Source organism: Myotis yumanensis, unplaced genomic scaffold (genome assembly GCF_028538775.1).
Source record: "Myotis yumanensis isolate MYYU_CA2020_CCGP unplaced genomic scaffold, mMyoYum1.0.hap1 SCAF_4, whole genome shotgun sequence".
Classification (NCBI taxonomy): Eukaryota; Metazoa; Chordata; class Mammalia; order Chiroptera; family Vespertilionidae; genus Myotis; species Myotis yumanensis.
Window position 1 is genome coordinate 77,569,510 of NW_027223755.1, and position 27,943 is coordinate 77,597,452.

At 38.9% G+C, this 27,943-nt stretch overlaps 1 protein-coding gene across 1 annotated transcript in view; it reads right to left on the reverse strand.

Annotated features, from left to right (window-relative positions):
- FBN2 (fibrillin 2) overlaps positions 1-27,943 on the reverse strand; it is a 244,389-nt gene that overhangs the window by 197,403 nt on the left and 19,043 nt on the right. Inside the window, exon 5 of the mRNA XM_070411499.1 lies at positions 26,818-26,913. Coding sequence (XP_070267600.1) covers positions 26,818-26,913 — 96 coding nt within the window. The remainder of the gene's footprint in view (positions 1-26,817; positions 26,914-27,943) is intronic.

The following is a 27,943-nucleotide window of genomic DNA, read 5'->3' on the forward strand; positions in this document are numbered from 1 at the left end:
CCTGCCTCTGCAGCAGCACTAAGGAGCAGCGAGCTGAGCAGCAAGGAGTGAGCAGGCAGGTGGTAAGGAGTGAGGGATCCCAGACTGCGAGAGGCATATCTGACTGCCAGCTTAGGCCCAATCCCCGTGGGGAGCAGGCCTAAGCTTGGCAGGCGGACATCCCCCGAGGGTCCCAGACTGCGAGAGGGCGCAGGCCAGGCTGAGGGACCCCTCGCCAGTGCAAGAATTTTGCGCACTTGGCCTCTAGTAATTATAATAAAAGAATAACAAAAATCTCCAACCCGTTTCTTAAAATTCTACAGCTTATTCTTTTAAATAGAAACTGAAAAACAAGAGTTTACTTCTTCATAAATGAAAATACTTTATGTATTCGAAAGTGGAAATATCAATGCAAATGCCCACACTGAGACATTGAGTACATACAGTAATGCATGTGCCATCACCAGGTTTATGTACCCCAGACACTCTTCATTTCTAATGTCATCCACTTATATCCAGGTATACAACTTAACATTAGCCGTAATAAGTATACAAACAATAAGTAGCAACTTTTCTACTTTACTGACTAATGGCTTCTATGAAAAGTAAACAAGTTATTCATCTATTCCTCATCCATCAATGACCCAGAAATCTTGGAGTGCATTTTCCTTCCAAGTAGAGTGCCCCTAAATTTTTGTTCATCTATTTCCATAATTGTTAGTTGACCCAATATTCAGAAAAAGTAAAAACAAAAACCATTCACCATATGTAAGTTCTTCAAGTGTTTAAATGATGAACGTAACACCCTAGTAACACCCTAGGTCTAGAGAAAATGGTAATATGAGGTGAACAGAGATAATAAAGTCATTTTTTGAGTTAAGAAGACAGGAGAAAAATGTCAAAATGAGAAAAGACCTCCTTCTTTGGGTTACAATTAAGAAAGGGTACATACGATCTGTACTAGGCTTAAAACTATCTTTCACAAGTTCAAATAATCTTTAAAAAGAAAAGCAAGCTCTTTACTGTACTTTCTAAAGTATAATTGGAATTTTCTTGATAAGACACTTAAAGTTTCTGCAATGTAATCAAATGTTCTTAGAACATTGTAAACTATGCTCTTTCTAGGCAGTGACAGACCTTGAGATCCTGAGATTTACTGAAAACAAAAGCAGATTATTGGCAAAAGCCCTGTTGGCATGCTTCCTGCCAGATCAGGTGGTAACAGAACTTAGGGAATAATCACATTTTGTCCACACAAGAATTGGAGCACGTGAAGATTGTTAGGAATACTGTGTCATTAATGCTACCAGAGCTAGGTACAGGCTACAAGCCTGATGACTTTGACACAATGCTGCCATTTATTTCATAGACAATCTTCTTACTCTTTAATAGTACTAAAGTTATTTCTCCAAAGTCATCCCAACATCTGAAGGGGGTACTTTACTAATGTTAAATATGAGCAGGGGAAGCAATGCAACAATAATAACAAACCAAGAAAAATCCCACCTTGATGAATAAAGAAAATCTGTCACCAATTTTAAAGGTGAAAAACCAATCTCTGAATGATGGACATTTTTTTCTTAACATGAACCAAGATTACCCTACTATTACATTCTATTGAGGGAATTAATGACAGGGGGTTTATTTTCAGATTTTTTTATTTTTAAATTATAGTTATACAATATTATATTAGTTTCAGGTGTACAATATAGAGATTAGACATCTATAACTTATGATGTCTGGTACCCTTCTGACACCATACATAGTTATTACATTATTAATGACTGTATTCTCTACATTGTACTCTACATCCCTGTGACTATTTTTAGAAGTGTCAATTTGTACTAATGACAATTTTTAAAAATACTTTTTTTGCCATTCTGTATCTGACAAAGTGATACTATTTTTAAAAAATGGTCAGAGAAGCTTAAGAAAAACTTAGTGACCTCTAGATTGTCCTTAAGACAGCATTAACTCTATAATGTTCTTGGTATTTAAAAAAGCATATTCATCATAGAAATTTAGTTAACATCTTAAAACTGAACATGTATATATGTTGTTTAGATAAATGTAATCACCATAAGCATCTATATGGTCTGGGATTTTGTTTTCATTTTGAAATGGGAGCTTTCTTGTTTAAAAGTTTATTAAAAACTAAAAATTGTTCTGTAAAAATATAAAATAGAAAATAAAAATGGTCAGAGAGGAAGAAAGTTGAAGAATTAGAATATAAAATATTAAAAGGATAAAATTTGGTACACAGAGAGAATACACAGGAAGAAAATGGCAGATGAGAAGCTCCATTAACTTGGTCCCCAGATAAATAACTATAAATGTTAAAAATATTTTTTAAAACAACCATTTCAGGTCTCTGAATATTGTCCTGTGGGCATAAAGCAAACAAAGACACACTTATTCAAGAAGATCTATTAAATATAGGTAAGAAGAACAACATTCTGTGTCACTTGAGCCACAACTTTCCCCCCACAACTAAATTCATTATGATAGAAGCTCCAATCCAGGCAGGTATAACCAATAAAATGGGGCTGGCTTCCTCTCCCCCTCAGTTCTAGGTGAACAGCTATGGTATCTCCCCAGAAGGAGGAGCTGCCAGTATTCTCCCCTCAGCTTTGTGCTATAGAGGATAAATTCCAAGTGAGTGTGGCAAGAGGTTGGGGACCTCTTTTTTTCACCCAGCCCCACCACTTGTAGGATGGAGGATTCAGCCCAGGTGCAGGAGACTAAGAATACTCACTGCCATCACCCCAGCATGCTAATAGGACAGAATCTCCATGCCAGGAGAGGCGAGCCCAAAACACCAAATGTTACCCAACCCACACAGAATCCTACTCATAAAATTGGATGTCCCTTTTAGACAGACCACTATCCCCACCTCTAATCCAGAGCAGCAGCTCCGTGATTTTGTCCAGAGGGAAAGGCAGGTCAAAAGAAAGAGGGTTGTGAAGCTCTCACCAAAGGTACTGACTTTGTTTGAAAACAAGAGATTTCAATGGTAAGCAAGGCTGATAGTTCCATGAGGCCAAAAAGCTAAATTATAGGCCAGATTATCAGAGAGAACCAGAGTAAGACACAACTAAAAAGAGTCTTTCTGGGGTCAGAACAAATCTCAAAGACTGAGACTGGTCAGAAAACCTACTCCTGGAAAGAGGCCTGCATTTAATTGGATCAGATTATAGAACAATTTATGACTCAGGGCATTGTGAATAAATAAACAATAAGCACACCATTAGAGAAGCCTAACAGTTGGATGTGATAACAACAAAAGCAGACAGCTTAATACAGAGATCAGGAAAAGAGAGCCAAAGGGAGCCCTGCTAAAACCACTGCCATTTCAGGTGACTGTGGATGTGTCTAAGGCGGGGTTCTCTAAGGAGTAACATTAGAGGCTTCACACTGCAGGGGCATAAATGAGTTCAACCAAGTCATTACGTGAACAAGTAAACAACAGATGGCATCAAACCCCTGAGAGGGAAAATCCCTATCAAGTTTTGCTGCAGAGAGAACCAAGATGGCGGCATAGGTAAACGCCTGCACTTGCCGCCTCCCACAACTACATGAAAATTACAACTAAAATACAGAACAACCATCACCCAGAAAAGCCAGAAAGCTGGCTGAATGGAAGTCCTACAACTAGAGAAGTAAAGAAGAAAGCACACTGAGACTGGTAGGAGGTGCGGAGGCATGGAAGGGGCTGGTCCAACACCTATGTGTGCTGCTTTTTTAACTGGGAGGGAGAGTGTCTCTTCAGAGGCTTCCCAGAGGAGGAAGGGGTCCCAGGCCCACACCAGACCCCCAGCCCAGGGTCACAGAGTTGGGAAAAGAAGTCCAATGAGCAATAAGAACTATGGGCTGTAAAAACCAGTATGGATTGGGGCTAAGTGACACAGAGGCTGCTGGAGACCCAGCTGCTCCTCTTAAAAGGCCAGCGCCATGAACTTAACTTACAAGTATCTGTTTCCTATGAGCTCCAGCACCAGGGCAAGGCTCTGGGGGTCCCAGGTACATACGAGAAGAAACTGGACTATCTGGCATAAGGACAAGACCTTGGGGCTGCTTTCTCTCAGACAGAGGTGCTCACGGGGATCATTGCTCCTATACTGGGACCTTCCTGGTCGCAGGGCTGACTGGCAGCCATTATGTTTGCTCTGCCCTGGTGATTCCCTGAGACCCCGCCTCATCCAATTTACAACCCCACCCAAGCTGTGTGAAGTGACTTTTGCATATGAATGGCCTGTCCTTGCTCAGGCTAAAATCTGTCAAACAAGCTGAAGCTGGGTTAGGGAGCCCCAAACCTATCAGTAAAAGGCCCAAGACCTGACACCAGCACCAGCCTGCCTTGCTTCACAGCTGGGCCTTGTCTGGGCACTTCCAAACCCCATACAAAGAGGAGGAACCTGCAGATCTCTCTGTAGCTCCTGCTGGGTGGTCCCAGGCAGTGGCTGACTTTACTCCTCCCTGGAGACTCAAGAGCCAGTGTACCCAGTGGTCAGTGTGAGACCATATCAGATTATAACTCTACACATCCATAAGCCACACACTCAAGGGGCAGACTCAGTGAGCATCAAAGCCCCACTGAAGCAAGTCCTGCTCCATATGGATGTCTCCTGCACAGCAGCTCTCCCACTGTAGTCGTAACTGGTCCCCACAGGCAATTGGCCTGGAGGTCAATTCCTCCCAGGGACACCAACAGCAAAAGGCTCAACTACAACAAGACTGTGCACACAGCCCACAAAGGGGTGCACCTAAAGTGTCCACTTCAGGTGATTGGGGAGGCTGAGCCACTAGGTGCCAATGAACACCTACTACACAAGGCCACTCTCTCAACTCAAGGAGACTTAGCAGCACTAACCAATATATAGAAACAAACACAGGGAAGCAGCCAAAATTTGGAGACAGAGAAACATGTCACAAATGACAGAAATTGAAGAAAGCAAACTACTGAATATAAAATTCAAAACCATGGTTATAAGGTTATTCAAGAATCTTCTAGAAACTTCCAAGGGACTTAGTGAGACTTCCAAGGATCTTAGTGAGAATGTCAAAAAAATGGAAGAGGACCAGTAAGCATACACTGACTGAAATAAAGAATAATATACAGGGATTCAACAGTAGACTAGAGGATCCCCAGAATCAAATCAATGATTTGAAATATGAGGAAGCAAAAAAACACTGAACCAGAAGAGCAAAGAGAAAAAAGAATCCAAAAATATGAAGATAGTGTAAGGAACCTCTGGAACAACTTCAAGCATACCAACATCCAGATTATGGGGGTGCCAGAAGAAGAGAGAGAGCAAGATATTGAAAACCTATTTGAAGAAATAATGACAGAAAACTTCCCCCACCTGATGAAAGAAATAGACTTACAAGTCCAGGAAGCACAGAGAACCCTAAACAGGAGGAACCTAAAGAGGACCACACCAAGACACATCATAATTAAAATGCCAAGGGCTAAAGGCAAAGAGAGATTCTTAAAAGCAGCAAGAGAAAAGAACTTAGTTAACTACAAGAGAGTGCACATATGACTGTCAGCTGATTTCTCAACAGAAACTATGCAGGCCAGAAGGGAGTGGAAAGAAATATTCAAAGTGATGAATAGCAAGAACCTACAAACAAGATTACTCTACCAAGCAAAGCTGTCATTTAGAAATTGAAGGTCAGATAAAGAACTTCACAGACAAGAAAAAGCTAAAGGAGTTCATCATCACAAAACCAGTATTATATGAAATGCTGAAGGGTATTCTTTAATAAGAGGAAGAAGAAAAAGAAAAAAAAATATGAACAACAAAACAGCAACAAATACATATCTATCAACAATTGAATCTAAAAATCAAATGAATAAGAAATCTAATGAACAGAATAAAGTGGTGAATAAAATAAAATCAGAGGTATGGAAATGGAACAGACTGACGATTCTCAGAGGGAAGGGGGTGTGATGAGATTAAACAAAGATCTTATATGCATGTATGCATTACCTATGACACAGACAATAGGGTGGCGAAGGCCTGCACCCTCTTCCAGTCTGGGAGCCCTCAGGGGATGTCTGACTGCTGGCTTAGGCCCGCTCCCTGCAGCCCTAAGCCATCAGTCAGATATCCTTAGCACTGCTGCAGAGGTGGGAGAGGCTCCTGCCACCACTGCTGCACTCACCAGCCACGAGCCCAGCTTCTGGCAGAGCATCCCTCCCCCTGTGGGAGTGCACTGACCACCAGGGGGCAGCACCTGCATTGAGCATCTGCCCACTAGTGGTCAGTGCGCATCACAGCAACTGGTCATTCCGCCATTGGGCTGAAACCAGCTCTCCAACATCCCCGAGGGATCCCAGATTGTGAGAGGGTGTAGGCCAGGCCGAGGGACCCCACCAGTGCACGATCAGGGCCAGGGAGGGACATGGGAAGTTGGCCAGCCAGGGGAGGGACCATGGGAGGGATCATCTAGCCCATCTCACTCAGTCCTGATCAGCCAGACCCCAGCAGCAAGCTAACCTACTAGTCGGAGCATCTGCCCCCTGGTGGTCAGTGCATGTCATAGCGAGTAGTTGAGCGGCCTTAGCATATCATTAGCATATTATGTTTTGATTGGTTAAACAGCCAACTGGATGACTGGACACTTAGTATATTAGGCTTTTATTATATCAATAATATATAGGATGGTGAAAGACTAGCTGCTTTCCCCTTAAGATCAGAAATAAGATGAGGATGTCTGTTCTTGCCATTTCTGCTCATCATTGTAGTGAAGTTCCTACTCAGGGCAATTAAGCAAGAAAAGGAAATAAAAGGCATGCATATGATTAAAAAAAGAGTAAAACTATCTCTATTTGTAGATTACATGACATATATGTACGTGTGTGTGTGAGGCCCGGTGTGCAAAATTCATACACAGGTGGGGTCCCTAGGCCTGGCAGGCAATCAGGGCCGATCAGGGCCAGGCCCATCAGGGCCAGGCGGATTGGGGCCCAAAGGCCCCAGTGGGGTCGGGAGAGGAGGCGACAGTCGCCAGGCCAGGCACAGAAGGAAGGATGCCAGACATCGATGCAGCCCTCGGCATCCCGCCACCCCATGGTTTCCCACCTCCCCCACTCCTCCTTCCCTTGCTGCTGAGCTGCCACTGGGGCCTGTGGGCCGGGAGGAGGGACAGGGCCTGCCGGCTGGGGGAGGGATGAGTGAGGGACCGCAGAAGGTTTGCCAGCCAGGGGGAGGGGCCACAGGAAGTTTCAATACTTTCAGTTTGAAATGTGCAGGAGGCAGCCGATCAATGATTCTTTATCATCATTGATGGTTCTAATATCTATTTCCCTCTCTGAAATCAATCAAATATATATTTTTAAAATGCAAGGTTTTTAGAGGAAGAAAGCTAGGGCAAGGAAGCTATTGAAAAAAAAAAAAAGGACAGGGGGGCCTTTGAGATCTTGCTCACATTTCAAATAGATTAACATAAGGTGGTCCTCAGGGGGTGACAGGTAAGGAGTGGCAGTGGGTGGAGCAGGGCACTGTGGGCTGAGGAACAGGCCGTAAAGACTGGGAATGTCTTGACAGTGACACCGAGCCTGGGTTGGGGCCATCGCTGGGATCATTCATCCCCAAAAGGTTTTGAATTCAGATGGGAGGAGAAACATAGAGATCAATGGGCCTTTCTTAGCCTAGGTGGTGACGCAGGCGGCAGGAGCAAACTGCCCTGCTTTCCTACAAACGTAAACACGCAGTATAACTGCACATGGATGTCAGTCACGCAGCCAAATCAATGCCCAGCCAGCCCTGGTGGCTGTGTCCTGCCACTCTCTGGCTGTGCTGTGGCACTATTGGATGGGGAGGCCGAAGCCAATCTCCGAGTGCATGTAGCATACAAAGGGGTGAGCAGGAAGCTGGAAACTGGAGCTGACGTGTAGTGGCCTGGCAGCGCTGTGTCCGCCATGGAGCGGGACGGGGAGCAGCTGTTGGCGCAACTGGCTTTGGAGTCGGAGTGGCTGTGTGTGCTTCCTGCACGTCACCAGTGAGTCGCCGTGAGCCCGCGACATGCCAGCCAGGCCAGGCAGGGCCTGAGGAAGCCTTTCCCTCCTGGAGCTGCTCTTCCCAGCGTGACGGCACCCGGCGCTTTTTTTTCCAATTTATTTATTTTCATTGGAAAGCAAGCTCTGGGCTTGCAGTTCCTGGGATCCCTGGGCCATAGCGTGCACCTCCAGGCCTCGCTGCACCCCCTCTCCCTCCTCCTGCATTGAGTGCCTGCCCCCCGTGGTCAGTGCGCATCATAGTGACTTGTCAACCGGTCATTCTGGTCAGTCTGGTCATTCTGCCATAACAGTCACTGGGCTTTTATATATATATAGATATCCTAAATTGTCTACTAAAAATATTGGAATTAATTTAAAAGTTCTGCAAGGTGTGATATAAGATCAATACACAAAAATCAACTGTATTTCTAGACACTAACAAGGAAAAATTTTAAATAAATTAAGAAAACATTTCCATTTATAATAGCATAAAAATACTTAGAAATAAATTTAACAAAAGAAGTGTAAAATTTACACTCTGAAAACTATAAAACACTGTTGAAAGAAATTAAAGAAAGATTAAATAAATAAAAATATATCCCATGAAAGAACGAAAAAGAACAAGTTAAAAAATCATTTTAAGACCTTGTAGGATACCCTTTCCAAAATGTCTTCAATGAAAGAGTGTAAGGTGGGGAGGATCCTTGCTTTGAGTTGTGCTGATTATCAGCCTGATGGGCACAGTTTCTAGGGCAGTTTGATGTCAACACCTAGAACACCAAACACGAGACTTAAGAAAAATTAATATATGAAACATGTGCATGTGTTGTTGATGAGCACACCAAGAAATCCCAGATCTTCTGAGATCTGTGGACAAAATTTCCTTGAACCAGTATGAATTGTGAACTGAATTTCCAAATCTGGCTTGGTAATCACCATAAATCTAATCTCAAATGAATGAGGAATAAAGTAGAGAATTCAATAGTCCATTCCAAAATTCTTAGAATGCACTGTGTCAACAAGTACTATGCTTACTAGTTAAGTAGCTCCATTGGTTAGAGCATCGTCCTGATATGCCAGGGTTGTGGGTTCAATCCCAGTAAGGGCACATACAAGAACTAGTTAAGTAAATACTGTAGTTAAGGTTTTGCTTTAGTGTCATTCTAATAAGCATTAAGATAGCCTGAACCATCCAGAGCCATAGTGTACAAGATAATTCATAATATAGTCATCTAGAATTCTACATTTATTATGCCAAATTTCTGTAAGTAAAGTGACCAGAGAAAGAGACATGTTTTCTAGTTCATGGTCATGTCTTTGGGCTAGTGGCAGGGTTAGAGCTATATTTCAAGATCCTTTGTAATGTGATATTTAAAATAAGTAACATCTCCAATAACTTTTGACTGAATGGCTAAATGAGTTTGTTTCATAATTCTAGTAGTTAAATAATAGAAAACATTTATTAGGCATTTGTATCAAGCAAGTTCTTTATACATGTCAGAGTATACTTAAAACAATTCACAATTCAGAACCCCCATTCCTATCGTGGGCCACTCTCTCTCTCTCTCTCTCTTTCCGGCACTCATACGGCACTAAATTAGCCACGAGTCTGGCATCTGAAGGAAGAAGATATGACTGAAGAGAGTCCTGTTAAGGAGGAAAAGCAGTAGGAAAGCCTGATGCCTTCGTCCTGAGTGCTACTACTATCTGAAGTCAGAGGGAAGCGAAGAGGCAACATGAGAAGCCCAGAGCAGGGTCAGTCAGTGTAGTGTGTTAAATACATTAATGGAAATGCAGAGTACAGAGCACATTTACCTCCTTTGGGCTCTATGAAGGTCACCTCACAAATGCACACCAATCTGATGATGATCACATCAAAGTGGTTCCTGTATAGCCCCACTGAAGGTCTGCAGGCCATGGCTTTTGCAAAATCCCAAATATAATCGTGATCATACTTAAGAGAGAAGCAAAAAGCCCCTTAACCATCTCACCACAGAGTTTTGAGATTAATTCATGAATATAATACTTTTCACCAGATTCCCCAAAGTACCATCCTGCCCCCCTCATCAACTTTGCCATTATCTGCTCAGCTGCTCTTTGATCTTATCTGTTTCCGGCTCTAGGTTTTTTCCTGAAGTACCATGTGCCCGAAAAATGCTGAGTGGTATTCCCCAGCCCCCGCAAAGCCCTCCAAACTGTCTGTTTATCAAGCAGCTTTTCAGATACCACCTCCTTCACAAATCATTCCTGCAACAAAGACAAGAAAGTGATCAAGTCTCTTGGCTCTCACTCAAAAGTAGAGAAATCAACTATACTTATTTAGTTTTACATAGTCATAAGCAACAGGAAATGCATAATTGTGTAGTGAGAAATGAATATTTATGAATTCCAGCAATTATTTTTAGAAGAGGAAGTATTATAAATAAAGTATAAGTGATATGAAAAGTACATGATGTCATATCCCTTTGTTCATCTCACTATAATTTACACTACAATAATGTTACTGAATAAATGATAGGGTTTAACTCTAGCAAGGTATGACGTCAGAAGGCTGCTTCAAACAAGTGGGATTTTCCTTTTTAGAAAAAACCAGACAAAGCTTTCAGTTTTCTATGTATGATTGCTAAAGTATATTTGGATTATTACTTAGTTTACCACGTAGTAACAAAGCCAAGATTTGAAGCCATTATAAACATTGCTGGCTCAGTTGTGCCCCCTGCAGGGAGTACGTATTTCTTACTGAGGTCACTGGGATTTAAAAATATGTGATATGGAGTAAAACCTCAAGATAAAGTTGACTCTTTTCAAATCCAATTTTGCCACATCATAAGGAGGCAAATCCTATTCTGATAACAGAATTTTAGGACGTTATAAATCTGTTCAAAATAATCCAGTAGTAAATTTCATCCAGAGTGGCTTAATTTGGGGCTCTAAATGTAAAAATTGAATTACTGGATAAAATTTTAGAGATAATTTAATAAATGATTTTTCAATTTACCTAATCATAAAAATATGCCAGGATATTTTTTTAAGGACTGCATGCTAGACCAGTGTTTGACAAACTTCATTCTGCAGTAGAATTACTTTAGGGACTTTATAAAAATGCTGATCCTGGAGTGTGGATCCCACTGCTTTAGAGATTCTTATATAATTCGCCTAGTAAGAAGTCTGGATGTCAATATTTTAAAGCTCCCTGGAGATGATAATGTGCCACTATGTTTAGAAGTCACTGAATTCAGAGCACTGAATCTGATTCTCCCGGGACAGGCATAGGAGGCAATGTTTCTCACAAAAAAAGCAGGTGATTCTTATCAAGAAAGATGGGTAAACAATGATCTAGCTCAATGTTTTCATTTTTCAAAGAAATTACTTATAAATTGTCTTGCTTAAAAACACAGTTAATTTGTTAAATTCTAACTAAAATCTCTTTATGACATTCAAACTTAATTATTTTAAAAGATGAAAACAATCATGGTCAAGATTTGAAATGTGCCTTGAATGCTATTTCTAATTCAGATGAAGATGTTTACAAACATTCAGCTTTGCTCATGTGGAAGAACTTTGCATACATTAAACTGTGATATTAAGTATGGTCATAGGAAACAAAATTTTTAATCCACAAAAGATGAAGCACCCACAGAACTAGTGTTGCTTGGTTCAATGACGTGCACTTAATAAACCACCACAATATTATTTGAAAATGATAACCACAATGTCATAAATTATATCATCTTCTATTAGAAACCCTTATACCTGGCTTTCTGTGTGACTTTAGATATATTCCAGATAATATCAACTTCCTGAAAATCTCTGGAGACTGAAACTATATCAGAGAATCTCCCTTTCCTGAAGCTAATATAACAAAAACAGAGGGCAAAAGCTACAAAACCATCTACCTATAGCACCTAAAGAAGAAAATGGCCACAAACTCCTGCATAGTACTTGAAAATCGCAACCTAGGAATAAAACAGAAGAGAGGCATAACCCCTCTTCGCCCACATGACTCAGGGAATGAGAATAACTCATCAAAATCCCGAGAAATCTCACTAACTCTCCCTGGAGAACTGGGGGTGAGTTCAGCTTATGGAGAAATCAGAGAACATCTGGAGGAGTAAAGTCCCTCCCTACCAACATAGCAACTCATCAGAAAGCAGGAACACAAAGAGATCCAGACACTGTGATCTCTACTAGATGGGAGGAAACCAGACAATGAAGGCAGGATGCTCCTCACCACCCAGGGTCAATTATCCCAGCATCCAACCAGAGGAGACACAGAGGATGTAAGAAAAAAGGCTCTCCTCCAGCGGGAAGCTGGGCTGAAGCCCCTTACCATCACAATGAGTATGGGACACCTGGGAGAAGCCAATGCAAGCATGACTTTCCAAAAGCAAAGGTGCACCAGGGACTATAGCTGAAAGAGGAGGGTCCTCCATTTTCCATTTTGGATCATCCTTTTTGAAAACAGATGTTTCCATGACCAGATGAAGTGGTCCTCGCACAAGTCATGCAAAGAACAACCTGAGAAAGTGCGGAGCTCACATCTTTTAATAAAAGCTGTCCAAATCCCACCTGAGGTCTTCCGCTCCTCGTTTGGGCTCAGAACATGAAGCACCCTGGTTCTCAAATAGCAACTAAACAGACAGGAAGACAACTCAAGCAAATTTGAAAGAAAAAAGTGTAAAATTCACTTACATCAAATTAATGTGAATAGAAGTTCTGGAAAGAGCTGCCCATTTTAAGCAAGCAGAAGACAAAAGAAATGGGTCAGAAACTGTGTAACATATTGTAATTGATTTTTTTTCTTAAGGTACAAAGCAAATTAAGAAAACAAGACTGTTGCATTATAGGAAAGAAGCATCATCAAGGAAACAAGATAATTACACGAGTTATCTGTATTACAGAGGTAACTGTAAAGACCTACATAAGAAAATGAATTCAGAATAAAAAGGCTCTTTTAAAAAAAAAATTTATTGTTGGTAGTATTACAGATATCTCCCATTTTCTCCCCCTTTTCTCCCCTCCTTTCTGCCCCTACCCACCCGCTAGGTCTTCACCACCCTACTGCCATGTCCATGGGCTATGCATATAAGTATATTAGTTCTTTGGTTTATCTCTTCTTGTTCCCCCAACCCCACATGAGGCATGTCAGTTTGTTCCCTGCCTCCCTACTTAGGGTCTTATTTTGTTGGTCAATTCTTTTTGTTCATTCGTTTCTACAAATAAGTGAGATCATGTGATATTTGTCTTTCTCAGTTTGACTTATTTCACTTATTATAATATTTCGACAAAGCCTAGTTGATAAACAAACGAAGCAAATAGAAAGGAAACTTCTAAGCTAAAGAAACAAACTGAAGACAAAATAAAAACACCTCACAGAATTACAAAACCATTACATTAATTTGAAAAGGCAAAACAGAGCAGATGAAGCTAACAAAAACAATTACTGACTCAGGTCAAAGCAATTAAAGAGCAAACAACATTATGATCACAAGTCTAACAAAAAAAAAGTCAATATACTTGGATTAGAGAACGTAACTAATGAAGCATAAAAACCATTCAAAGACATAAAAGAAATTCCCTGAATATTAAAGAAGAAACTGTCATTTCAGATTAAATGACCACACCATTTTCACTAAAACTTCTGTAGAACAAATAATTATGAGTAAAATTGTTCAAGCATCTGAAAAGAGACAGCAAGTGAACGTAGAAAGTTGGAAAAACTGGGGTTAGATTCAGATTTTTCATACAGTCAATGACAGAAAACAAATGGATGATAACTATAAAAATTTCAGAGGAAAGGTATAAACCCTCAGACTTTTTCCCATCCAAGTTGGAGTTCAAGTATAAGGCAACAGGCCAACATTCTCTATAATGAGAAAGCACTCATTGAATACTTCCTAGAAAAATAACTTGATGACAAATCCAATCAACCAACAGATGTGTTGGGGGGCAGGAAGGGGAAGCAATAATAAAGCATGTAGTACTTACTCCCCTCAGGGTGGGGAGATAACAGAAATTGTATAATGTTATCTATCAAGAAATGGTGACCTAAGTACATATATTGACCAGCTTTTACAATCTTAAACAAAACCAGTAAAAAAAAATTAGAAGAAAATTTGTATAATGTTTAAAATGAGTCTAAAATAATATTTAAAATTTTTAGTAAGGTCAAAAGCTCCCAATAAAGAGAAAATAGGCAGACGGAAAATATCTCTTCCCTATATGTTCAGCATAAATTTAGTTTTTAACTTCTTGAGAGAATATGTTTGATATGACTGAAACTAATAAAAATGTACCCCGACTATTTATCTAGTGATACGTCCTGGCTCCTTGGCTATGCACTCCTTGAGAAATCCACACTCATTATGCACACAATAATTAGTGATATTGCTTTCTCAAGGTCCCACATTAATATTCCCAAAAAGAGTGGACACAGTAATTCAGGATGTGTCCCTCAATGTGTTTCTTTAACTGTGACTGAGTACAAGTTTAACTCTCACAGAGGATCAAGAAAGCATAAAGGATTATTGCACTTCCCTAGGAAACTGATTTGATTATATTTTTATGGCATTAATATACTTTTTCAGAGACACAGTTTCAATTCCCCTTAAGATTTGTCCTCCACTTCATCCACAAAAATTACTTCTTTCAAGGAGTTATACACGGGGTTTATTTTTATTGTATATTAATATGCAGCATCAATTAGAAGGTGCAAAAAACAGATTTTAACTTGAGTTGTTTTTCTACAAGCAGATAAAAAAACATGTATGGCCAGAGGCATTAGTCTCAAAACCTAAACCAATTTATATGAAAAAAAAGGATAAATAATTACTTTCATTTTCCCATTCTTTAAAACAACTTTACTGAGGTATAACTGATACAATAAACTACACATAAAGTGTACAATTTTACATATGGTATACGCCCATAAATCATTAATAAAACCTACATAATGAACATATATCCATCACCCCAAAGTTTTCTCTTGTTCCTCTGTAATTTCTCTATCCTGCCCATTCACACCTCTCCATCCCTAGGCAACCAATGATCTGCTAGTTGTAACTATAGATTAGTTTGAATTATCTATAACTATATTGATATGAAATCATACCACATATACCTTTTTGTGTACCTTCTTTCACTCAGGATAAATATTTCGAGGTTCATCAATATTGCATGTATCAACAGTTCTTTTACTTATTCTATATAATAAAAGGGTAATATGCAAATAGACTGAATGGTAGAACAACTGAACCACCAATCAAAGCGTAATATGCTAATGATATGTTAAGGGTGCTCAACTTCTTGCTATAACACGCACTGACCAACAGGAGGCAGACAGTCAACTGGTCGACCAGTCACTTTGACATGCACTGACCACCAGGGGGCAGATGCTCCGACCGGTAGGTTAGCTTGCTGTTGGGGTCCACTGATTGGGACTGAGCCAGATGGGCCAGACACACCCTGGAGCCCTCCGTGGTCCCACCCTGGAGCCCTCCATGGTCCCTCCCCGGCCCCATCGTGCGCCGGTGGGGTCCTTCAGCCTGGCTGTGGCCTCTCACAATCTGGGATCCCTCGGGGGATGTTGGAGAGCCAGTTTCAGCCCAATCCCGCAGGCCACTCCTCTTGGGAGGGGCGCCTGACACAGAGCTCATGGCAGGCAAACGCTGCTCTGGCAATACGAGCCTCTGCCGATCAGGACTGATTGGGTGCGAGCCCACGGCAGGCACAGTGGGGCCGGGATGAGCAGCAGTGGCAGGTGGGAGCTGCAGGCGGCCTTGGACTGTGGGTTTCGGCCTAATCCCTGCAGGCCACCCAGAGGGACCCCACCCGTGCACAAATTCGTGCACTGGGCCTCTAGTTATGAATAAGGAGTATTCCATTGTATAAATATACCACAATTTGCTGATCCATTCACCTGTTGACAGACATTTTGGGTTGTTTCTTTTTTTAAGGCTAAGGGGGTTTATTAATCTTCTTGGTTCTGTCCATTTACAGCATTCATCAAATTTGAACATTTTGTGACCATTTCTTCAAATATATTTTTCTGCCATCACTCTTTTGATAACTCTAAAAGTTGCCACAAAATTCAGTGATACTCTCCTATATTTTTAAGCCTTTTATTCTTTGCATTTCATTTTGAATAATTTCTATTGTTATATTTTCTGGTTCATCTACAATGTCTAACCTGTTATTAAACCCATTAAGAATATTTTCACATCTGATTTTGTAGTTTTCGCCTTTAAAATTTCTATTTGGATTCCATATCTGTTTAACATTTTGAATCTTTCTCTAGCTTTATAGACAAGTAGAATATACTTAAAAGAACTGTTTTAGCCTTCTAGTCTGATAATTCTAACATCTGTATAGGTCAGTGATGGCGAACCTATGACACGCGAACTCATTTTTTTAGTTGATTTTTCTTTGTTAAATGGCATTTAAATATATAAAATAAATATCAAAAATGTAAGTCTTTGTTTTACTATGGTTGCAAATATCAAAACATTTCTATATGTGACTCGGCATCAGAGTTAAGTTAGGGTTTTTCAAAATGCTGACATGCTGAGCTCAAAAGGTTCGCCATCACTGGTATAGGTTCTGGGTATTTTGATTGATTGGTAAATCTTCTTGTTATGATCATACTCTCCCACTGTAAAATTTGGTTCTTACACTTTCTAATTGATGCTGCACATTATTATACAATAAAAATAAACCCCCATGTAGGAAATTTTTATCAGTAATATCTTATTAGATATAATATATTGTGAGTTTTACATTATATAGTGCATAGCTTTTTTTGTATTCTTATAACTATTGTTGAACTTTGTTCATAAGTAAATGAACCTTCTGGATTTTGCTTTCAGAATTTATTTGCCAGGGCCAGAGTAGCATTTAATCTATGACTATTATTCCCATTACTGAGGCAGGACCTATCTTAGTACTCTAACCATTGCCCCACAGATTATATGGTTCTGTTCTGATTTGAGTAAAAAGCAGTAATTTTGAACTGTGTGTTCTCTGAACATTGTTCCTTCTAGTTCTTTTGGGGGATTCCTTCTTCAGTATCAGGTAGATTCTTCACATTCATGTGCTGATCAGTGTGCTGCTGAAAATTTAAAACAGACCCTCTGCATAACTCTATAGTTCTCTTTATTCAGCTTTCTCCTCTCCCATATTCTGCCCTAAGAACTCTAGCCAACTCGGTCTCCTCAGCATCTCAACTCCATCTCCTCAATATAAGGAGCCTGACAGGCTATGCTTGGGTTCTCTATGCCTTTAGCACAGCCTGGAAAAACTACTGAGCAACAAGCTAATGGAATCTAACAGAGCCCTTCTCTCAGCAGTCACTATCTTTTGTAACCTGATGCCCAATATTTTGAAAATCATTGTTACATATATTTTATTGTTTTTCAGTTATTTTCAGGCACTTTTTTCACCCTATTTCTTCTACTTCGAACCATATTCTATATGGTATGGTATTTTTCAATATATTGCATTGTGTGAAGTAGAGGGAACACGCAGCTATAAAAAAGAAAAACTCTTACCATTTGCAACAGCATGGAGGGACCTGAAGAGTATTATGCTTAGTGAAATAAGTCAGTCAGAGCAAGACAAATATAATGACCTCACTCATATGTGGAATCTAATGAACAAACAGATCCAGAGACACAGAAGCATGAAACAGACTATTAGACCTCAGAGAGAAGATGGGGGAGGGTGGGAAGGTGGAAGGAGATCAACCAAAGAACTTGTATGCATATACATAAGTCTAACTTACGGAAACAGACAATAGAGTGGTGAAGGCCTGGGGTGGTGGGCAGGGGCAGGCTAGAAGAGGTCAATGGGGAATAAAAGGGAACATATGTAATACTTTGAACAATAAAGATTTCTTTAAAAAATCTCTGCTCTTCACTGGCTCACAGACAAGTAAATAAACAGTCACAACACAATGATGGAGTGGAACATATGGGAGGTATGATAAAAGGAAAGCATGCCTAATTTTTTTGTCTGAGAAATAAGGTAAGGTGGGGGGGGGGGGGTGCTGTCAAGGAAAGCTTCACAGCGGAACTGATCTCTGGACTGTTCAAAGACCCCCATGATCTACTTCTATCAGATTTAGCAATATGCAAATCTACTGATTACAAGTACCTCGGGAGAAATAAATCCTACACATATAGTCATTACACTGTGAAATGCTTAGATCAAGGCTTTGTGCACAGGGAGAGACTGAGACCAAAGAGACCAGTTAAACAGTGACTACTGACAGCAACACTGGTATTGACAGTAGAAACATGTCTAAACAAAATAAGTAGGATTGGAAAGTTCAACTGCGTAATATGTAAGATAGTGATAATGATATATGATATTATTCAATTGATCTGTTCTATCACAAAAACCCCATAAAACTAAACAATGAAACTTGTATTGTTCACAACTGATGTACCCTGACCTGAGACAGCCCCAGTGATCCTGGGACAGTCCTCCTCACCCAATAAGACAATTTTGTCTCAGAGAGCATATCATATCTTGACATTATTTTTCATAAATTATAACTTATCATTTATTGAGCACTTACTCTGTGCCAGATACTGGCTAGACACTTTACTTCTCATTTAATTCTCATACCAGGAATGTGAACCTCTCTTAAAATATGGTATTTACTAGAGGCCCGGTGCACGAATTTGTGCACCAGTGGGGTCCCTCAACCTGGCCTGTGGGATCGGGTCAAAACCAGATCTCTGACATCCCCCGAGGGGTCCTGGGTTGCGAGAGGGCACAGGCCAGGCTGAGGGATCCCACCGGTGCATGATCAGGGCTGGGGAGGGACGAGGGAGGTTGGCCAGCCAGGGAGGGACCCGGGAGGGCTCCAGGGCAGGTCCGGCCTGTCTTGTTCAGTCCCAATCGGCTACACCCCCACAGCAAACTAACCTACCAGTCAGAGCATCTGCCTCCTGGTGGTCAATGCACATCATAGTGAGCAGTTGAGTAGCCTTAGCATATCATTAGCATATTATGCTCTGATTGGTTGAAAGGACAACCGGAAGACTGGACACTTAGTATATTAACCTTTTATTATATAGGATTCTGAGTACTTCCACTCTCAATAAAAACAGGACTGAACTCTTTTTGTTGTTTTTTACTTTTTAAAAATATATATATTTTTATTGATTTCAGAGAGAAAGGGAAAGGGAGGGAGAGAGAGAGAGAAAAACATCAATGATGAGAGAGAATCACTCATCAACTGCCTCCTGCACACCCCCCACTGGGGATGGAGCCCGCAATCCAGGCATGTGCCCTTGACTGGAATCAAACCTGGGACCCTTCAGTCCGCAGGCTAACGCTCTATCCACTGAGCCAAATCAGCTAGGGCTGAACTCTATTTTTAAATACTTGAAAAAATCCTTTTATTCCCCACTCAAAATTCCATTTTTGAATATTCCATTTGGAATAGCCAACCACCACACATCTATTTTTTCGATAACGGAGGAGTCCGGTTAAAAGAGATGAGCATCAATGATTATCATTTACCGAGTGCCAAGTATTACACTATATCATTTAAGAATCACAAAAATAATTCAAGATTGACATAGCAGACACAGGATCAGAGAAGGCAATCACATTTCTAAGGTTCAGGTTACACCCTATATTCCTAAAACACAACAAATCACTTAGTGGATGCCTACCATGTGCCAGGCACTCTGCCTATTATGCGTGCAAAGCTTAACACATTATCGCTTTTAATCTTCCCAATAAATCTATGAGGTAACTACACAACCCTTTATCTGAAATCCTTGGAAAAAAATGTCATTTAGCAATTTATAGTGTTTGGAATTTTTGAAATATATAGTGTATATTACATAAATCCCATCCCCACACACATGCACATTTTATTATTAATTACTTTTGGCTAAATCCTATATAACATTTCATTATATTTAATTTGTGTGTGTGGTAGTTTTGTCCAGTATCCATATCCTTTAATGTCTTCCAACCTGATGATGAAATTGGAAAACAGGAAAATATTTATGGAGTTACACAAATATAAAATATTTGAATATTTTATTATGTATTATAGATTCCCCTGCTTCTAGATAGAGAAACCAAAAATAAACAAAAGAATATATAAATAAAAGCACATAGAGCTGTAATAAATGAAAATACTGCTTTAATTCAAAGGAGTTTTATAAATTAAGCATCAGTATCTAACAGGCTGCATACACATTCAGTCTTACTGCTTAAATTGAAGAATGAGAAATAAAAACTCTCACCTCTCCCAAATTAGATCAATGAATAAATTGATTTTCTCCCAAACTTAGACCCTCCCTTTACACAAACAAGCATCTCTGCTCCTAGGCTTAGCATTACATCTCCCTCTTCTATCATCCTTCATTTTCTTCTTCCCATGCCTTCCTTCCAGCCCCCACTGTCTGCTTTTTCTCTCCCATTTTCCTTCCCTTGTGTTCTTAATGGCATTCAAGATAAGGATGTCATCTGAGCTAGCGCCAAAAGTTAAGTTCTCACAGATCTTTTGGTATTTCTCTGATGCCCATTTAAGGCTAAGTTTAGTTTAGAGAGTGCAAGGTTATAAAATGTTCTTAACAGCTTCACGAGTATGGAATATTGTGTTTGTGTGTGTGTGTGTGTGTGTGTGTGTGTGTACGCGCATGTGAGTTTGACATCTGCTGTTGGTAACATTCTCTCTTGCTATTCCTTGTAATTTCATCCTCATTAAAATTTCAAAGTGCAAAAAAAAAGTGACATCCTATTTCTATAAAACAAATATCAGCTCAGTGACTGTGGTAACTAGTAATTAATTATGGAGTTTAAATAATGTTAAAACTCAATCATGATACAGCTTAAAATATCATTACAGGAATTAGTCCAAAATTGTTTTTCCCATTAGAATGAGGTGGGTTTTTTTTGTTTGTTTTTTTCATTGAGACTAACTTCAGGAAGACTTTTCTTCCTGAAAAGTCTTAATCAGGAAACATTTTGTCTTAATCAGGAAGCATTTTTGAGCTTTCACACAACTTTGTTGCTACTTCTATTATAGCATTTCCTGTGTCCTATTAGATTTTAAGATTTAAAGTGCATGACTAGTTCTGTTCTTTAGAGAGATTATTTGCTTCTCATTAACAGAGAGCACAAATTATTTGTCTTTGTAACTTGAGTTTCAAGTACTTAGCCTAATATTTAATAAACATTCAATTGATATTTAAAAAATGTTTATAAATAAATTTGTTACTCTCTTGTATATTCTAACTTGTCATTAGAAAGTCAAAAAGAAGTAAAATCCCAAATCCCAAAAGCACTCGGAATACAACTACAGATTTTTATAAGACCTGTGAATAAGAAAAGACTTTCTAAACACAATACTGAAGGAATAATTAATAAGGAGCTTTTTAGAGGGAAGTGAACATAACAAAAGTTTTAAATTTTCACAAACTCAACAACTCAGCAGTTAAATTTCTAATATATATGCTAAGAATAAAATCAAGGATATAGATTTATCTGTGTAAATTTTTATCACAGGATTGCTAAACTACAAACAAACCAACAAAATGAAAAGAAAACCTGGAAATGACCCTAAATGTCAACTAATAGGAAATGTAATTATGGCAGGCAGCTCTATCACAGCAATTGAGTTTAAGGTGTTCAATCAGATCGTTTGATAACCTCCTCCTGTCTTTATACTCCCGAAACTACTATAACTTTGACCTGGGAAGTTTCCTCATCTGTAAGGTTGAAAAACTAACCTTACAAATATCATATGGTTGTACAGAATGTAGAGGCCTAGCCCTCAGTGCAGCTTTTACAATCCCTAGCATAACGCATTTTGTAACACAAAAGGAGAAGCAGGATATAAGTACATTTCATGTTACAGGAGATTCAAATATAAATGGAAAAATCCTATTCTTTGTAAACACTATATACGCAGTAGGAAAACGTACTCAAAGTCTATTCTCCAAAATGTTAAAAATAATTCATTCTGAATAAAGAAATTATAAATAATCGCATTTTTTTTGTTTTATCTGTTATTTTTAATTATCTTATAATAAAAATGTATTACATTAGGTAAGTATATTATAATGAAAGGAATGTCTTCTGAAAAGTACTGCTTATACATTTCTTAAAAGCATGAAATCTACTGTGTATAGAAGTCTGCATAATACCAGCATGTTCTCTCACCATGCTCCCCTGGTTCCTGCTCACACTACTAATTTGCTATGTTACTTGAATGTTCACAAAGAAATCCACCTGGCATACTTTATAGTAAATTGCAAGACCATGGAATTAATGCTGGTTAATTAGTATACCAATTATTTCTGAATGAACTTGGATCCTGAGTTCATAATTCAGGAAAACCCTGATTTGCCTGTCTCCACTCTTGTTCATGAAGAATCTGCATAAGGTCTGAGTAGGTTTAATAGCTGTCATAGTTACTTTACCTCCTGAAATGTAGCTGAACAAACAAAAATGTATAGAATAATTCAAGAGCTTATAATTAGACTTCAGCTCCCATAATGCAAACCCAAGTGGTAGATTGTGGTTGACTCCTAGAACTGAGGTTAACTCCTTTTGGAGGCATCACCATCATTAAGTTCCCACTCAGACAATAAGGGAGGTGCTGCTCATCTGTTAAATTTGCAGCTTAGGCAGGTGTGGGGTAATGCAGAGTTTAAACAATCAAGACTGACAATGAAACACTGTCTCATGATGGGGTGAGTGAGAGCCCTATGACTGGAGGCATTCAAGCAGGGGCTGAGTGTCTCCTTCTGCCATGCTTTCGTCATTGAGTTAATGCATTAGATTTTGTAACTGGATGATTTTATGAAAGTAATCCTGCAGCAAAATCCTTCAATTTTTCATTTTACATAAAGGTTTGAAAGTTTAGATTTTATAAACTTAAACATTTGCAACTTGAGCTCACTTTTCCCCCAGATTTTTAAAAATGAATTATTCTTAAAAATTTCAATAGATTAGAAAGTAAATTTCCAATCCTTTTTAAGGCACCATGTACTGAAAAATGAACACTTCAAAAGAATTTTCACTAAGCATAAGGACATTTGAAATTTTAACTAATTTACACAGTTTTTAAAGAAAGTCATGATTAAATGACAAAAACAATTTGTAGTAAGAATTTTTATATAATTTAAAAGGGTCTAGAACAGTGGTTGGCAAATGGCGGCTCACAAGCCACATGCGGCTCTTTGGCCCCTTGAGTGTGGCTCTTCCACAAAATATCACGTGCGGGTGTGCACGTACAGTGCGATTGAAACTTCGTGGCCCATGTGCAGAAGTCGGTTTTCGGAAAGGAGATAGACGAAACAAGTATACAAGATGAGTGTGGATGGGAAAGTTGGAAGGGGTCGACCTCAATCAGCGAACGTACCTCAATCAGATTTAGGTCGTTTTTAGCAAAAGCCAGCTTAGGAGTACCCTAATTAAGTGAATAACAATGTACCTACCTATATAGTTTAAGTTTAAAAAATTTGGCTCTCAAAAGAAATTTCAATCGTTGTACTGTTGACTAATGAGTTTGCCAACCACTGGTCTAGAATATATTTCTAAGAACTAATCTATAATAATAAAAGCATAATATGCTAATTAGACCGGACGTCCTTCCAGACAACCTTCCGGACGAAGCCGGGGCTGCAGCCATGGGATCGAGGCAGCCACTGAGGCTACGAGGGAGGGATCTAGGCAGCCGTCATGGCTGTGAAGGCCTACTCTAGCACAAATTTCATGCATCGGGCCTCTAGTCCTTATATAAGGTACAAAGAAAGCTCAATTAAAAAATAAGATTTCAAAAACAACTTAAGTCAAAGAAACTGAAACAGGGACTTTGGGTAGGCCACATTTATGATCAAGTAATCATTATATTTTGTTCAGAAATCTCTCAGGTAAATTCATTTTTTTGTCTGACCACCCTCTCCAAATTTCTACTGATAAATAATAAGGTACATTTTTAAGTGTTGGGGCGGGGGGATGACACAAAATCTTGGTATATAATGCTGATACAATTTCTATGTATTCTTGGGTGTATTTTAAGTGCAATACTTATTGTTTTTCAAATGGCATCTGTTTGGAAAGAGAAACAAAGAGAACTGAGAACTTTCATGTACCTTGGATACAGCTGATGTGTCTGCATTTTATAATCAGCATGTGGTCATGAGAACTTTTTTTTTCAATGTTAAGTATAAAAGGTCATTGTGCATATCAGCAAGAGAAGAGAACTCTTAAGAAGTTCAGCTTACCCAGCACCAAGATTCAAGTTAAATACCATAATCATGCCAGCCATTAGTTACCATCAGTCTCAGTCTCCAGTCTGGAAACGAGTCTGCCAGAAGCCCAGATAGCTGGAAAAGCAGCCATGTTTATCACACAACTGACCACCAGAGGCCAATTTAAAGGAAAATTTTGTGTTCTACATTAAGAGGAAAAATATCCCTAAGTTTACAAAAGTCTTTTTTTAAAAGAACAAATAACATATATGTTGAAATTCTGTAATTGAAAAACACAATGTGAACTTTAAAGGTTAACAGGACACGCAAATCTAGTCACTACACTCAACATAAATAAGTTATTCCTTTTGTATCTATGCAAACAGTGTTTCTTGAGAAAAGTTCTGACTCCACTTTTAGCAGGTTTAGCTATTATACATTTACAAAATACAATTGTAAGTATCTCTTAAAGGTGTTAAAGTTCATGGTTGCAATCTAAGAGTGGAAATTACTAACTCCTTCTTTGGAAGAAATGGAGCTTTAGAACTTCCATGTTAAGGGTAGTAATTTAAAATATGTTTAAGAAAGAAGCCCATGTTTTAAAAAATATCCTTCAGGCCAATTTGTTAACTAATTAATTTTGTAATTTCTTCTGAAAACATGCTACTGTACGTGTAAAATATATGTAGGTCTTTATTGCGCTCCCATAAATTTAGTAAGAACTAACAAATCTAGTGAATGAATAACTGTTGAAGAACAATGATGTAATGCCTGGAAGCCTCTGAGTTGAAAGTACCCAATGCTTTTGCCAATTGAACTTGAAATCTGCTTCAAAATGACAGAGCTGCAAAGCTTACATGACTTCCAGAAAAATGAACATTATCTCCACCAATTATAATTATGTTTGAAATTTTAAATTTAACTGTTTACCATTCTATGGTCTTTAAATAAACAATATCAACTAGGGAATTTGTGTTATCCCATTCTTAACAACTTATCTTTTTATGCTAACATTTCATAATTAATTTTTCTTCCCCAAATAAAAGCATCTGGTAAAGACATTTAAATGTATCCAAAGTGTAACTGTAAACTCTGTCATTTGCGTAATGTACTTCGATTTCAAGAAATCTGTTACCTTAGCAGTAATATAAATATCTTGATATATATATATATTAAAAGGCTGCATACATCTTACTTTTCTAACTTCACCATACAGTTCTAACTTCTCAGTTTCTTCTCAAGATTTAACCTGAATACCAAGATGAAATTTTGTCAGAGTAATGAGTTTAATTGTTAAAATATAAAGTTTCTTTGCAATTCAATGTCTTATATAAACCATCACCACTACTTCTCTGTTATATTTCAATGACACAGCTTCATTTACTCTAAAGCTTTGCAACAAAGGAAGTGCTATACAATTTTAGATGCTATGACAAGCCCTGGAAAAATAAATTGAGGATGTGTGTAATTATGAATGATTATGTAATATTGCTTTTAGTTTAATCTTACTTTTACACTTATGGTTCAAGTGCTAAATAGTTATTTATCACTATGAAGTTTAACTTTTTTGATATACCATTGGCACCCAATTGCTACCAGGACATTATTAATAGTTCACTTAGCATATCAACACAGGGATTTTCAGAAGTCTACAATAGGTCACGAGTTTAACTGCTAATCCAAATTATGGAAAATTGGTTTCATGTTGGCTTGAATGACCATTTACAAGGATAAAGTAGACAATGCTGGATGCCTACCCAGGATTCATTCCTCTACCACTTTCTTCCTGTCCAACAGAACCTCTACTGAGTTCAAATACCAAACTCTTCCCGCCCTGTGACTTTAAGGAAGCTCACATTATTTTCTCCTCCAAGGAAAGGTCCTGATAAGTCTACATCAAACATAGTATTAATACCATCCACCTTGCCATGGACTGGTTCAAAAACTAAAGCTTAAGCCAATCAGAATATGGAATTATTATTGGCCCATGGTTAGAGGAGAAATTTTATCTCTTTAGATGTGAAGAGGGGAGCAACTTGCATCAGTTACTGCTGGCATTATCTTACAACCACAAAGAACTTCATGGTGGGGGAAAACTGACACCCAAACGAGAACAGGGCCAAAAGAAACAGAGGAACAGAGTGAAAGCTTTAATCACATCCCACTTGAGGCCCACCAGCTCTGGGCTTTTTGTTATGCAATGTAATATACTGTATTTCCTTATTGGTTAGGAAAATTTATACCACTTTTGTTGGTTTTGCATTCAAGAATGTCCTGATATTATTCCTTTTAATAGAGGCAGAACTCCCAACAATGACTCCCAATTTTAATTAAAAGCACATTATTAGAATGTGCCATCAGTCACTTATTCAATAGATATAGGCCCAGATTTGGCCTCTTGAAGTGAGGCCACTTTGGTGGAAAAAAACTGATACACTTCTGCTGCTATTAGCTATATTTCTAAAGCTTACCATTCAAGTTACAGACATAACTAAAAAACGAAAACATTGCTTCATTTGAGAACTTCTGATAGGATAACAAAAAACTATACATTTTTACAATGAAATAGACTTCTCCAAAGTGAAGTTCTCATTTCTCTTTACTTACCTCTTTCGCACTGTGGACCAGTGAATCCGTAAACACAAGCACAGCGGTTGGGTCCAATACAACGTCCACCATTCTGACATCCATTTTCACAGACGGCTGCACACAAACACAGCAAGAAGCTTATTACATAGCAAATCCCCAAGTACATCATAGTAGTGTGGAGATGCAGCCAATCATGAGCCTTACCTCCAAAACACAAGTTACAGTTCACATTATACATTTCATAAATATATTTAAATGCATAGTGAGACAAAAGCCTACACAATTCATGTAAATCACATTGTTAAGCAAGTATCTGATAAAAGTTGTTCGTTTTTTTAAATCCTTACCTGAGGATATTTTTTAAAACATATTTTTATTGATTTCAAAGAGGAAAGGAGAGGGAGAGAGAGATAGAAACATCAATGATGAAAAAGAATCATTGATCAGCTGCCTCCTGCACGCTGCCCACTGGGGATCGAGCCTGCAATCCAGGCATGTGCTCTGACCAGGAATCAAACTCACCCAAGAATATATTTTCCATTGATTTTTAGAGAGAGTGGAAGGGAGGGAGGGAGGGAGGGACAAGAGAGAGGGAGAAAGAAAGCGAGAGAGAAAGGTGAGAGAGACACATGGATTGGTTGCCCTCTGTACACACCCTAACCTGGGCGGGGGATCGAACCTAGGACGGAGGTATATGCCCTTGACTGGGATTCAAACCCGCAAACCTGCTCTAACCGGTTTGGCTCAGTGGATGAAGCGTCAGCCTGAGGACTGAAGGATCCCGGGTTCGATTCCGGTCAGGGGCATGTACCTTGGTTGTAGGCACATCCCCAGTGGGGCGTGTGCAGGAGGCAGCTGATTGATGTTTCTCTCTCATCGATGTTTCTAATTCTCTATCCCTCTCTTCCTCTCTGTAAAAAATCAATAAAAAACAATAAAAATATATTTTTTTAAAAAAACACCCGCAAACCTTTGGTCTGTGGGCCAATGCTCTAACCACTGAGAAAACCGGCTAGGGCTGATAAAAGTCGTTGTTTTAAAATCATAATCACAAGGATTGGCTGGCTCTAATGGCCATCTATTTGGAAAATAACTATTCAATTCTCTATTTCAGTTCTAATAACCCTATAATCTATAACCTATA